This window comes from Chelonia mydas, chromosome 13 (genome assembly GCF_015237465.2).
Source record: "Chelonia mydas isolate rCheMyd1 chromosome 13, rCheMyd1.pri.v2, whole genome shotgun sequence".
Classification (NCBI taxonomy): domain Eukaryota; kingdom Metazoa; phylum Chordata; order Testudines; family Cheloniidae; genus Chelonia; species Chelonia mydas.
The window spans coordinates 10443816-10458819 of record NC_051253.2 but is presented as its reverse complement, the minus strand read 5'-3'; the positions used below and the strand labels follow the sequence as shown (position 1 = coordinate 10458819).

The following is a 15004-nucleotide window of genomic DNA, read 5'->3' as shown; positions in this document are numbered from 1 at the left end:
CCCCAGCCCTTACACCTTACTTCTGTGTCAAGGGTGTATTACACACAATCCCAACAGCAGCTGCACCACTGGGGAGTCCTCTGTACAGATAAATGTGTGGGACCGAGACCACCCTGTACTCTGTGCAAGGCCTGCATGGACAAATTCAATGCTACTCCACTAGCAGAGCGGTGCCCACAAAGGGTCCCTGCTTCTCTAACTGAGACATCCATCGGTTAAAGTTTTAACAGGGAAGAAATCAAACAGAGCATTGGCGCATATGCTGCCAAGCAATCCACCCTGGTCATAGTTCTGGACAGAATCTGGTTTTTTTTTTTTATTCCTGGGAAATGCCACATATTTGGGGGGAAAAAAATCCATTCAAGAAGAGAATGAAAACAAAAAAAAACTTTTGAAATTTCCTCTAAAAGTGAAATTCCAAAGAAAACCATCATTTGGGGTCAATTTAAATGTTTTGTACCAGTTTTGACTTTTTATTATTCTTTTGTTTTAATGTACAATAGAAAAGAAATTAAAAAAAAATCCTTTGGAAAATTCCTAACCAGCTCTACCCGACAGCCATAGAAAAGCAGCCTGCTCAGATTGTTCCAGTCCAAGGTGAAGCCACCTTGTCCCTGAAAGCAGGCTGTTAAGGAAAGCACGGACAGCACCACTGATTCACACACGCACTCATACCCCACCAGGGTCAGGGCAGCTAGTGCCTGGCAAACTGGAAGCTGCCCACAGCTTTTAGAGGGCTGAGTTTTAGGCAGATGGTCAGCTGACATGGGCAGCAGCAGCTCGCTGGGTTTGTCCCGTCACCTGTTCTTTCTCCGCTTCTCGGGGAACGGAGTCAGGAGAGGCTGGGCCGGGAAGCAAAGCGGGGGCTAAGGCCAACGAAAGGGAGCCACACTGCACCCGCTAACACGCCCGCTGCGCCCACACAGCGCACAGGCCAGGCGCCCACGCCCAATGCAACACGCTTGACCCGCGCTCTACGCACACAGTGCACACGCGGACACACTGTGCACACACTCCCCACGTGCAGGCTGGCACACTAGCCTACTGCCCACACGCGGCGCGCTTTGCGGACTCTGAGCTGGCCGGAGCCAGGCGAGTCCAGCAGCTGCTCCCGCCACGGGCAGGGGGGAAGAAGGGGCCAGGCTCGCTGGGATCCCCCCCATTCACACGCACCCGGATAGACCCTGCTGGGCGGATCTGATTGGTCACATGACAGCAGCCCAACCCCCCCCTCCCCAGCTAGGGGCTGCTCCTGACTCGCAGCCGAGGGGTGGGGGGAGCTGTGTCGGTGGGGGGGAGGGGAGATGGGGAGTTGAAATGCAAACAGCGGCAGATTAACAGTAGGACCCCCAGCTTCCTTCACCTCCCCCCCTCACAGGGTCCCCCTAGCCACGCGCACCTGCTGCTGCCGCCCCCTCTTTGTGCAGTGCAGGTGTCCCCTCTCCCAGGCCCCCACCCCACTGTGATGTCACACTCCCTCTCGCGGGGCATGATGGGAGAATCCCAATGTTTTCCAACAGATGCTCTAAGAAGAGCAGCAGATTAAAGCAATTGCAGGAGCGAAGATTTTGTTATTGGGTGGCAGGGGCAGGGAGGGGGAGGGCAAGAGGGAGGGGAGAGCCCAGCCCCAGCTCCTGCCAGCCCCCCACGGAGCAGCCTGAAAGCAGCCCCCCTGAGCTGCACCGAGAGAAAGTTCGCCCATGAGTGGCCATAGGAGCCCAGGGCATTAGGGGCATCTCTGCGGCTGCTGGATGGTGCAGGTGGGGAGCACTGCCGGGAGCTGGCGGAACGAGGCCGGGAAAGATGCTGCCCCGGCTGGGGCTGCCTGGCTGAAGCTGCTGGCGCTCGGGACTCCAGCCCCCGCTTCCCCATTGTGACCTTGGCTGCCTCCCCTTCCATGAGCGCCTCGTCCTCCCCTCGCCTCTGAGCCCCCCACCCATGGCTGCGGCGGAAGACGGGACTGGCTGTTTTCTCCCCAGAGGCAGGTCTCAGAGTGACCCCAGCATCCTCACGGACTGCGCTGCCCGCGCTGCCCCTGCAGCCGGAGAGAACCCAGGTAACACCCCCCACCCCACCCCCTACAGCAGGGCCGGGGGAAGAGGGGAGGGGAAAGAGACTGGGGGGGGGGGCGGCGCAGAGGGGTCCCCTCTGCCATCTGCTGCAACCCCGCCCGCCCAGGCACGGCAGGAAATTAGGGGCATAATGCCCGCCGTAAATCCCGACAGGGGCTTTACAGCTGCAAACAGGATTGCCTCCGAGAGCCTCCCTGGTGCCCGGCGAGACCGCGACTGCCTGCCTGCAAACTCAGCGCGCACCGGGGAGGGGAGGAGCGGGGCTGAGATCAGAGCTCCCACCCCCCGCCTGGAGCCCAGCCTCGGCTGCGGGCGGGCAGGCGTTTCTCAGCCCCACAACGGCCCTGGTGGGGACCAACGCAGGCGGCAGCCTTGCGGGGAGCTGCTTTAGCACGGGGGGGGCTGGACAGTCTCCCCCCCCCCCCCCACCAGCCCGTCTTCTCGCCCCGGGGCGAGCAGGGCAGGGATCCAGGCGAGACTCAAGTTCGTGCACCCAGGGAGAGGCCCTGGAGGGAGGAAGGCAGAGTGGCTGGATTTAGAAGCTACAGTACTAAATGCTGTGGGCACTGCTCCTACCTAGGCCAGTGATTAATACTGTGATTCAGGGTTATGCAGAGCTGATTTATTACCGGGGGGGGGGGGGGTCCAATACAACAGAAGGGAACAGGCTGTTTGGGGGGGGATCACCATGGAGACAGGAAGAAGCAGAGTAATAATTAAATCCCCCCCCCCCCCAGGTAATTTTCACTTCATAAAGAGAAGTATAATCTTCTTATGAAGCATAGTGGCAGAGGGGACTGAGGCACTCCTATCCAATCACACTATTCTATTTATAATGAAAATGAATTATTTCATCAGCACCACTAACAAATATTTTCAGCTTAGCTTCACTTCAAAGAATAATTCTTCCATTAAATAGCGATGTCTTTAGTGGTGACTGTATAATTTCAAATTGCCAATATCAAAATAATGATGATCCTTTGGAATAAAGAAAAGGTTGGCTTTGTTGGGTGAAGATTTCCTCTAGTCAGCTCAAAACCTCCACATAGCTTGAATGTGATGTGACTGCAAGGAAAGGCCTAGGCCATGCTCCAGATTACCCTGGCTTTATATAAACAATGGATCATTTATGAGCTGTAAGGTTTCTTTGTGAGGGTTATTGACACACGGAATGATTAAACAAAACAGGGTAAGCTGTGTGGTTTCTACCATCATGAGACAATGAAAGATGTGTAAATCCTAGCGGCCCAATATATTGAATTCTAAACATAGAACTCAAAGCTAAAGGAAGCCAGTGGAGAGGTGCCTCTTGAATTAAATGGGTTTTAGATCAGACCTTAGTTCCTCTTTTGCAGATTGCGATTAAACACTCCTAGCCTTCTTTGATTGGTCTGCTTGCCAAAATCATTCCCAGAGAAGCAGAATATACATTAATAATTATGGCAAAGAGTCCTGTGGCACCTTATAGACTAACAGATGTATTGGAACATAAGCTTTTGTGGGTGAATACCCACCATACATGCATCCAACAAAGTGGATATTCACCCACGAAAGCTTATGCTCCAATACATCTATTAGTCTATAAGGTGCCACAGGACTCTTTGCCGCTTTTACAGATCCAGACTAACACAGCTACTCCTCTGATAGTTAATTATGACAATTTTAAGTCTGATTAGTTTTCTTTATCAAATGATTCTGAACATCTTTGTAGCTCTCAACTAGATAAAACAATGAAATTAATGGACATGATAGAGGATTTCTCGGATGCCCAATTGTGATTGTACCCCATGTAAAGGGAACAAAGGAAGCCTCTAACATGAAGTGCTAGACTTTCTGCTTAAGGGACAATACTGACTGAAAGAGAGGAATGTATGCTTCTGCTATTTGATTTCTGAATGAAAAATTATATGCATACTATCTAATTTCAGCCGCTTCTTGTATATTTCAAAACAAATCAATCAATATGGGAAACAGCAAATGCAACAATCTAATTTTTAAAATCTTTTTGATATAAGGGAAAATAAACACACTTTTTTGAAAAGAGGTACTGTTAGAGCACATTTTCTTCAATGAAAATTCCATAATTTAAGACCAAACACCCCAGTGGCATGGCAGCTGCTGCACAAGTATGCAAAAAACCTCCCCCCTCCAAAAAATATACTGCAACAGCATTATAAAAGCAAACAAAAGGCAACAATACCTACAGCTTGTGTATAGTGTTGCATTATGTAGATTAAGGAAACCCTACATAAATTTGTTTTACTTTTCCATGTAATTTACAGGTATGGATTTTGTTACAAACAGTTACATTGTTTGGTAAACATCTGATGTTTTCAGTATTAGTATTACTTTACCTGCAAAATTACATTTTTTTGCCATCTAATTTGTGGACAAATTGTTTTGGTCTCTGTATTTCAAAGATTTAAGCATAATTTATGCCAGGCTATGAATTAGCTGTCATCCTACATAGTTACGTTTTCATCTTACTTCCTTACTAATAGAAAGAATAATAATTTGATTTTATGTTTAGTTCTCAAATCAAACACACATCTATGGACACAGTCAAAATAACGTTTAGACCTGATCATTCTACAGTGTAATGCTCACATTTACATCCCAGTCCTGCTTCCATTTAAGCCTTGCTTTAGACATTTTAACTTTTAGGTTTCTGAACTGTATTTAAAAGTAGTTTCCTAGTTCCTAGTTTAAAAGTAGTGGCCTAGTTAAAAACTCAGGCCAAAAGAGACATTATTTATACTTCAAGTTATACAGACAAATGTGCCAATAGCAAGGTAAAATTCTACAAAATGATTTACAATGTTTACATAAATATGATTTTTAAGATATACATGGAAAACTTTAGCATCACAACATAAATCATGTACACAAAAAGTAATTAGCATGGGTGTGAAGTACTCTTGAATGAATTAGGGGGGTTGTGATCTAATAAGAGTTAGAGGATGATGCTTAAAAAGAGCATTTATCCATGTAATTGGGCAGTTAACCTAACCAAATGGCTTTTATAAAGGAAGATAACCCCTATCACATCACTGACCTTGGCAAAAGCACAAGGGTAACATTTATTCAAGGATGAATTGTGGAAAAAAAAAATCCAATATGTTAGGCACAGACAGGCTTTCCATCAGCATCTGGCATACAAATTTGTTCTTGGATCAAACCCTGACTGAGGTCAGTACTGAAACACTGTCACCCTGACCTTGTGCTCATGTTCCAGTTTTTTCCTTGGTGGGGGGGAACAGCGAGTATTCAAATTTTTTAATTTTTTTTTTTTTTTGGCCACAAAGACTTGGATTTAATTGAACAACTGGAGGACTGAGCGGCCTTCTGCTCCAACGTTTACTTGACTGTGCCTACGCTGGGAAAATGTATCATGATAGAAAATGTGGCAACAGATATTAGTTAACGTGTTTTCTAGAGTTTCATTTCCCCCGTGTAGCCATGGCGTTTGTTTAAACAAGTTGCATATCCCTCCTCTTGATCTATGAAGTCCCAGTATGAGTGCTTTTGGCCCCATCATTAGCCACGAGTATGTGCAGTGACACTGACATCAGAAGATGCAGAGGCAAACTCTTTAATTTTCCGTCTATCCATCCATCCATCCATCCATCCATCCATCCATCCAGGAGAGCTCAGTTCTGGGGCACTATCAGATTTTCAGTGAGCTCCTGCTTTTTACCCAATTTTACAGCCAAGTTGAATGAGGCACAGCAAGATTATATACTTGCCCAAGTCATATAGCAAATCAGTGACTCAGCTGGGACGAGAGCCCAGAATGCTTCAGGTAATCACTAGACTAGATCTCCTTCTGGCTGATTTGGACAAGTCAAATAGCAGATTCAGGGACTTTCCTACGAACAGATTGTGCTGAAAGTCTTTTGCCCTATGTTAGGAAACCATCTAGTTGGAACTGAAGTCTGTCTTTTTGGGCTGGGATACTACTTGGAGCCAAATCCTCCAAAAGATTTCCCCAGGTCTGGGATGAGTTATCCTTTTTTTCTTTATGTGGTTAAAAAACAAGCTCCTTCTTCCTGTGTGAGGAAGGGACGTCTAAAGTACCTACCTGGCCAGACTCAGTGCAGATACTAGGAGAACCTGTTTGTGCAAATAGTTTCAGGGCTTGATTTTCAGAAGTGCTGAGCACCCACAATTCTGGCTGATGCCATTCGGAGCTGCAATTGCTCATTATCTCTGACAAAAATCAGGCCCATATTTATAGTGTGTTTTTTTTTTTTAAATACAGTGTTCTCTGTATAAATGAAAAGTTATTACCTTGATTTACTACAAAATTACAGCAAATGCACAGGCCAGTGCTAAATTCCATTCCAAAATCTGCTTTGTAAAATTGTTTTTAAAATATGTTAACAACATATTGTAAAATGTTCCTACAGCAAACAAAATACATGATCAGTACATGTAGACAACAGATTTAACAGTAACATATGTTATTAAATAACAGGCCTACAAATCTGCTGATAATTAGACCCTTCACATGAATTTAATTAATAACAGCTCCTTGCAGTGATCTTTTAGCATATGGCAGCCGTGGTCTGAGAATGAAATGTAGGTTTTGTCTGCAATGGGCATCATTACCAAGTGGACATTTCCCAGCTATAGTAGTTCGTATAACAAGTTTAAATGTAAGGAGTGCTGCAAGTAGTGTTGGTAAAGTGATAGATTGGTTTTTTTTTAAGTGGAGCCATCTGTATTTGAATTTCCTTTTTCATGATAAAATACGTGCATTTTGGGTTGAGATTCCGTGAACTCTTGTACCACCAGTGAGCTCACGTGACTAGGTTCTTGAAAGCTGGTGAGTTTTCTGCCCTGGTGAGAATGAATACAATATTGCAACTGTAGGGCCTCATCTGTCAATCTTCACTCAGCCATGTCTGGGGCACGGGTCACTTGCTGGTTTGTACTAGAGTAACTGGTGGATTCTTTGCAACTTGAAGTCTTTTGGTCAAGATTGGAGGACTTCAGTAACTCAGCCAGACCTTATGAGCCTATTGCATGTGTGGGTGGGTGGGGTTCTGTGGCCTGCAACATGCAGGTGGTCAGACTGATAGACTTTAAGGCCAGAAGGGACCACCATGGTTATAAGTCTATGTTGTCCCATTAAGATAGGTGGGACTTTTTTGCTGAGTAAGGAGTGAAAGGGCCCAGGTGCTTAGGAGCACATTCTAAACTTGAGAGGCCCATAGAAATTCCTCTAACTACACATGGAGCTTCCTTACACTAAGATGCTTGGGGTCCAGTCCAGCCCATTAATCTTATGTACGGAACACATCTGCACCATGATCTCATTCAGAAAGAGAATTTTGTTTGTTAGTGCAGCATGCTCAGTGCTGGAGCAGTGCATCAGATAGAGGAGGACTACCCCCACCAACATTACCCATTAGGTGAGGATCTGAAAACCTGACAGGTGCTTTTAAACATAGGACCAGTAGATGTTTAAATAGGGCACAATTCTACAAAAGTGTTTAGGACATCAAGCAAAAACTACATATCCTATTGCAACTTCAGGGGCATTTAAGTAGATAGCATTTAATTATAACCTAAGTTGAAAGCTGGCAAGAACACTATGGTTAAACACCCTGGCTCAAGAGAAGATAAATGGTAAGGGAAATTTGATTCGAGTCACAGAAGACAGAATCACACAGGGAAAGATGGTGACAACAGAGACTCTGAAGCAATCCTATAAGTCATTTTATGTGGCTTACACCCATCTCCCACCACCCCCCAAAAAAATGTTTGGAAGAAAGAGGCCATAGAAGAAGAAGTCTGGAATTTAAGAGACAAACCAGATCTTAAGATCCTGCAACTGTCTCTCAAACAGATGGTGAAGCTGAAATAGCTCCTTCATTGTACATTTCCAGCAATCAAAGGGAATAGGAGAGACTGGTAGCCTCATTTGGGTCTTAGATCATTAAAAAATGGAACTTCACAGAAAAAGAGAGCAAATTAATGACAGAGCTTAACTAGCGAAGAAAGACAGACAACTATAATAAAATGAGAGTCTACCCTCCCAACAATTTAGATGCTGGAACTACGGGTCCTAGAGAATGAAAGAAACCTAATTTGTAGAAGGGCACTATTATGCCAGGCGCCACTTACAAAACTACCAAGCTAAAGAATTTTTTTTCAGAATAGACACAATGTTCTTCTTCAGTAACAGATACTCTTGATCCACCCTACTAACGGCCCATTGCACCTTACCCTTCCTCCAGTGGAAAACCAAGGAGCTATTGTGGAACTAACCATTGTGTTGGATCTCTCAGCTTCTGTATCAGCTGAGCGCATCAGATTCCTAAGTTCTAGGTGTAGAAGACAGATATGCCTCATACATGTCAAAATAAAACAGTGCCGTAAGCTCAAGCACTCAGCCTGTTGAAGACCCTTAGTCAGTACACATGGTGAATTCTTTCAGTTGCACAATAACTCATGCTGATGTGCCCAAAATCTCACTATATATGGAACATCTGTGTTCCAGATACGCACAAATGTGTGCATGCCAAAAGTTGATCCAGCCACATAAATAAAAGCAACTAATGTGATGAACATTAAGGCTGGGATTAGAGGGAAAGCCATTAGAAAGTCTACAATACAACCTCTTGTACCCCTCATTGTTTTTCCTTTATCACCTGTCATCATTCAGAAGATGCTGTGACAAGAGACCTTCGTGAAGTTAGGCAGTCACTTTGCCAGACTGCTCAAAAGGTGAGAGAAACTAGATTTTTTGCTCCTTTTATGTTATCTCTTTTGGAAGAGGGAGGCATTTATTATTGCTCAGTACAGCACAATGCAAAAAACATTAGGACACCAGCTATAACTCAACCAAACTCTTTAGGGAAAGTCATGAGGAAATAACAGCCAGTACAGAAATACTCTTCATCCGTCTCTCTGTTTTTATAGGCATAACATACACTGGATATGCCGTTGCACTTCCTTTGACAACCCTACTGTGGATTCCTCTGGCCTCTTCTGGGTTGATGTAGAGTGCTCAGGTTTTAGGTTAACGTTCATTGCTGTTCTGATTTGTTCCTCCAAATTCATTTTGATGAGTCTGGTAGCATTGGAGAACATTTTAGGTAAACGTTAAACATGTGCTGAAGACCTATCAAAATCTATGGGAGGGTGAGTGTGTCAGGGATGGGAAATTAGTGCATGGTGCTGTGCCAGATCTGTGGCTGGCACGACAGTCCCTTACACCAGGGACCATTTAGGTCTAATTCTGATCTGTCCAATACATCAAGTAGATTTTCAAATAGATTAAAATGGTCATGAATCTCAGCTAATTTAGAGTTTAAATCCTTCAGTTGCCTTCTCCCCAAGCCGAATGATCCCTGTTTCATTAGGTCTCCATGAGCCAGTGCATTCTATTACTTCTGTTTCTTTGCCCTGTGTTGTACTCCTTTCACCTTGTCTATATTTTTCATCAATTAAGTTGGCACAAACTGGGCCCTTTACTCCAAATGTGGACAAACCAGAGGCCTGTAAAGATAGTTTCTTTGGAAAGCAACATGCCCTTCAATATAGGCCAGCATTTTAGCCTTCTTCATTGTCACTGTCCACTGAACTGAAAATGCCCCCGTCAACAGATGTAGATCCTTTCCCTCGAGTTACTAACTAATTAATTCCCATCTAAATGAAACTGCTTGGGCAGCATCTTTACTTCAGTTTATTGGCACACAATTAATTCTTAGATGTGTGAAATGTCATGATTCAACTCAGAGTTCTTTCACCTAAACTATGAATGTTCTTCTGGAACTCACCCACAGGCCCATGTGTTTTAACCATACCACTGAGTTTAGGGACCACTCCTACAAAGATTTTCTACTGCACCTCTCTTATTTCTGCATTTGAAGCTAGTGGAACTATGTCCAGAAGTACAAACCTTCATGGGGTTTTCACATGAGTAAAAATATGCATGATAGTAATTTATCTGCATATTTAATAATCACATATTCCCTCTGCATCTAGCGCATTAATACAACAGTTTTAAAATCCAGCTCCCACTAGAGAACCCTGAAGAGCTCCTCCTTGCTGGTTTGCATGAATAGATGCCCTTAACTCAAGACCTCTGCTTTCTTCCCACTATCCAGTTTTTATCATCCTCACCTAACCCATACTTAATTCAGAACGTGGTGGAAGCTGTAGACTTTGAAGTCTTAATGCTGCTTTTACAGCAGTTGAATGAGATTCATGAATATATATATTATTCATGGGGTTTGTTATTTTAAAACTTATCCATGCCGGGACGGTTTCCGGAGTTGGGACATTAGGCAGCTAGCCAGATATTAGAGAAGTCTAGTGTTCTGTAAGTGAAATATAGAACTGCATGTAAGAAATGTGTTTTACATTTCTCTTTTATTCTAATCCCAAATTCACCAGTAGTTTGAATGTTACAGAGTAGCTATTTAATACATTTAAAACTGGGTATCCAAGATGTGGAAATACTGTATCATATCATTGCTGGTAATCAGAGTTTCACACGTTAGCTCAGCACACACAATAGCCTCATGAAAATAGCTGTAATATTGTTTTAGGATTTGTTTGCTTCTGTGGAGCTTCTGCATCCGTAGTGACCCATGAGGACCCTCTATTTTCATTCACCCCCCAACCCCCCTCCTTTGCTTTATATCACAACCACATTTTTCGTAACAGAAGGAAGACTGGACAGAATTCCTCTTTGGAGCCTGGCAGCGTTTCTCTTAAATTGACACAGGGTGCTGCTGAAAGCATGCATTCCCTCCCTCCCATCCCACGCAGGCGCTGAGCATGCTGTTTCTTGGCTCAGGTACCTCCACTTTGACCATCCTCTTGCAAGTAAAGCACATGGAGCACAGGATTGGGTCCAAATGCAGGTGTCTAAGGTTAGACTAGATAGCTCAATCCAGGCCTATCACATAGGGGTGAAAAAACATTGTTTCTAGGCAACTGGGCTAGCACTTTGAGCTCTAACATCATTTGTTTCCTTTGTTGGTTCAGATTTGATTTTGGCAAATAACTAGTGCGAGTGCCTTTTGAATATTTCATCTCTCCTTGTTCCAATTGCTGCCTTCTCCATGCACCATAAGAATGAACTCAGTCATGGGCATACAAGTGGCTTTCTTTTCCTTTACCTCTCAGCTGCAGCTTCAATATTATGGCATTGATGCCAAAGGCAGCACGGATGGCATTACACACTGTGAAAACAATGCATGGTGTTTTCAAAGGCAGTCAGCGATGACAAAGAGAAACAGAGGATGTCTAGCTACTACATTTACATGTTTCAATGAAAATAAGTTCTTAACCCAAATCTTAACAGACAAGCTTCAAAATGAATATCAAATAAAAGCCGCTTTTCTTTCAAAGCTGCAATAATCACATACACCACACAAGGAATTACAGGCCTCTCCTGTGTAGTCCTCTACAAAGAGCATTTCTGTCTGTTCCCCTACTTGAACACTTCAAAGGTTTCCATGCATCATAACAGGGAATGGACAGAGCTGCAAAAATCAGGTGATTTGGGGCCACATCCCGCAGACACAATTACTCTCATTGGTGGTGTTAATTATATTACTCTAGTGCCTCAATTGAGAGAAGACTGATTGTGCCAGGCACTGTACAAACACATAATAAGAGAGAGTCCCTGCCGTAAGTAGTTTGCAATCTAAAGACTGCCCAAAGGGTGGAATAAAGAAAGCCATTCCCCCATTTTACAGATGGGGAACTGAGTTCCAGAGAGATTAAGCCATTTGCCCAAAGTCTCACAGGCAGTCTGTAGTAGAGCTGGGAAAGGAAGCCTGGTTTTCCGAGTCCTAGTACAGTGCCTGAACCCCGAGATCATCCTCACACCGAATGGGATACTCATACGAGGAAAGTTAATGACTTGCTTAGGTGTCTGATGACTGGTCTATGTTTGTAACTCACAAATACATAACTTGTAAGAGAGAAATGGTGCCGAGGGGGAGGAGTGAGGAGGAGAAAAGAAAAACACCCAAGATTGAAATAAATATATATTATTACACACACACACACACTCAACATTTTCTGGTTCTGTGATTTCCTGCATGATTGATAAAAGGTCTAGAAGTTTTGATTAGTTAGGAAAGAAGAATTTATGGTATTCTGCTCCCAAGAGTCTGATTCAGCATCAGAGAAGTCTATCAATATTCATGGGCAGGTATGTTTGTGAACAAGTCACTGATCCCACACCACAAGTAAAGTTAGAGCTGGAAAAAGCCAACTGCAAACTTTTCTATTTGTTAAAACTCTTGATCTACAGATTCAGCCTCTGCTCAATAGTATTGCATCTGCTTGAAAACAAGGAACCAGCAAGCACTATTGATAACATAGTAAGAGCTGCCATTCAAAGGGCATTGGATCAGTCCCATGCAAAGTATCTCAGGATCAGATCCAATGTGAGAGAACATAACAGAATGGAAGTTTCACCCTGAGCTGCAAGGGAGCTGTATCAGTTTGTTAAATGTGTTTGTATTAAAAGAAAACAAAACACAACAACATTCCCTAAAGCTGCTCTTTACATTGCATTTTTAACCCCTTAAAATACCTGACTCCATGATATTTTAAATAGATTTTTTTTGAAGTTATACATTTTAATCCTGATTTTCATTTGATGACATATATAGGGCATATAAGTCAAAAATAAAAGTTAGAATAAATTGAGTTTTGAAGGGCAGATGATTAGAAACAGGAATTTTAAATGGCCAATGGGGAAAAATAGCTTTAATAAGTGTCTAAAATTCCAAGTACCATGTTTCCGTAAATGTGTGTGTATATATGTTTGTACAGCACCTAGCACAATGGGATCCTGATCCATAACTGGGGCTACTACACACTACTACAATACAATAATATATTATATACAGGACCAAGTTTTCCCCAGGGGACTCCATCATCTAATGTTGTTGCTGATGTTTTTGTTTCCCCCTCTCAGAACCACCTTTGCAAATTCCATTTTGTAAACTACTCGAGCATTTCTTACACCTGGAGGGTAAGAAGGGTAGAACTGACCATTTGCTGAGACATGGTGCCTGAAATTTAAGCATTTTTTCATCTTCATATCTGTATTCTGTTAAACACCTGCTAACTTAAACAAGGATACATTTTATTGCTGTAAAGAGGAGTTCTGCTAAGTAATTTAAATTCCTCTCAATATAATTACCAATTGTGTTCTCATGACCATATATTGGGCATAATCCATGTGAGGTTCAACCACTGATTAAGGCAGATACATGGCTCATTAACAAGACACGGCCAGAATCTGGCCCTACATCTTGGGTTTGGCATCACTTATTAGATTTAAGTGTATGACAAGATTTTGTATTTCAGTTTCAGAGATCTGATCCAACAGTGGTTTAATACAACTATGTACAAACACCAGTTGATTAATTCGAACACTTTTGCAATTAGAAACTCATTTTAACAGAGCCTCTTCTGCACAACAATCCAGCTCCAGTTTTCAATCACAGGCCACCTAATGGTGGTAAAAAATTGCCACGAATCATTTAGGATGCAGACATATATATAGCATACTTGAACCTATATGGAAAGTATTACAAAACATGTAATTAAAGTGAAACACCTGCTGGAGTGTAGGATGCTGCTGAACTTGACTTTAGTAGCAAAGGAGACTGAGTGATCAGCATTGATCTCACATACGGATATTAACTGGGTTAGACTGTAGAGGGCTTGAGGATTCATTTGTCTTTTCTGGAATTTTACTATTTGAAATCTTTATATAGGAACAAGTTATAGAAAAATTAAACATCAGGAGCCTGGCTTTTAAACAAGTTAGGCACAAAGCTTGTTGCACAAGCGGTGCACAAACCCACACTTAAATTGCAAAGGCACAGTCGTTTGATTTCATATACAAAGTAGATTCATCACATGCCTAATATTTAAAAATCAGGCTCTAAATATAAATGAAGATGTTTTAGGATTAGTGGGTCAATTATTATTTGTGTAGTACTTTGAGCATGTAATGAGTTATATAAGATTTTTTCTAGGAGTTACTAACTGTTTACTTTTGTCATTAGTTAAGTGACTATAATAAATTTTCCACAACCTTTAGCTTTGAGAGCTTGTTCTAGATTGGTCTATTAATGCTGCAGTTAATGGGTTACACGATTTATTTATTTAGAGCATTCAGTCAGTTGTTCCTTGCCAGATTGTGGTGTTTCAAAGTGCAAGGTAATATCTAGAATTAATAACCCTGCCTTCTCTAATCACGTCCGCCTTATAAATACCAAGTAAGTAAGTAAAGTAAAATGTGAGGGCCTCATATTGCTTCTTATCTAGCTAGAGGTTAAATAATAATGCAGTGGATCCTATGTGCCCATTAAATCCAGAGACGTGGTCTCTGAAATCCACAATGATTTATTGTCTGTAATGTATACACAATTTACACATGCCCTAGGGAGCACGTAGACTAACCACAGGAAGCAGGTCAATAGCTTGATGCTTAAGTCTACATAAATATTTCAATGAGATCTTAATCAAAGAGTATCTGATCTTGCTTTTTGGAGTGCACTGTTATTAATTTAACAGATGTAGCTCAAACGTGTAACCATAGAAACATATATAAGCAATACAGGTCCCCATGCAGAAAGGGCTGCATGGTGATTACATTTAAAGAAGATATGCTACATAGCTAGGTTGGTCTGCAAAGGCGGATTAGATAACCCTTCCCCTGTTCCATTCATTTGAGCACCCTCAATCCGTTCTGCTGCTGTATAACCAGCAACTGGACTAGCTTGCAGTGGTGCAGTGCCCTGGGCCAGGCCTGTTCCTCCATTTCTCTCTTCCCTCCCCACCCCCGACATCAGATCCCTCTGGTCATCCGGGCTCCACCTCTGCCTTGCCCCCATTTATTTATTGTGAATGTGTCTGGTTTCATCCTGCTTCCCACT

At 42.9% G+C, this 15004-nt stretch overlaps 1 protein-coding gene across 4 annotated transcripts in view; it reads left to right on the top strand.

Annotated features, from left to right (window-relative positions):
• Positions 1–1477: 1477 nt before the first annotated feature.
• The window catches only part of PHACTR3 (phosphatase and actin regulator 3), a 159304-nt gene continuing 145777 nt past the window's right edge, over positions 1478–15004 (top strand). For 2 of the 4 annotated variants that reach the window (XM_037877107.2, XM_037877105.2), the window contains exon 1: positions 1478–2056. In XM_037877107.2, the coding sequence (XP_037733035.1) occupies positions 1939–2056 (118 nt within the window). In that variant the 5' untranslated portion in view covers positions 1478–1938. Of the gene's footprint in view, positions 2057–8745; positions 8808–15004 lie in introns of all 4 variants that reach the window. The other 2 variants (XM_037877108.2, XM_043526728.1) reach the window with 2 other exon arrangements.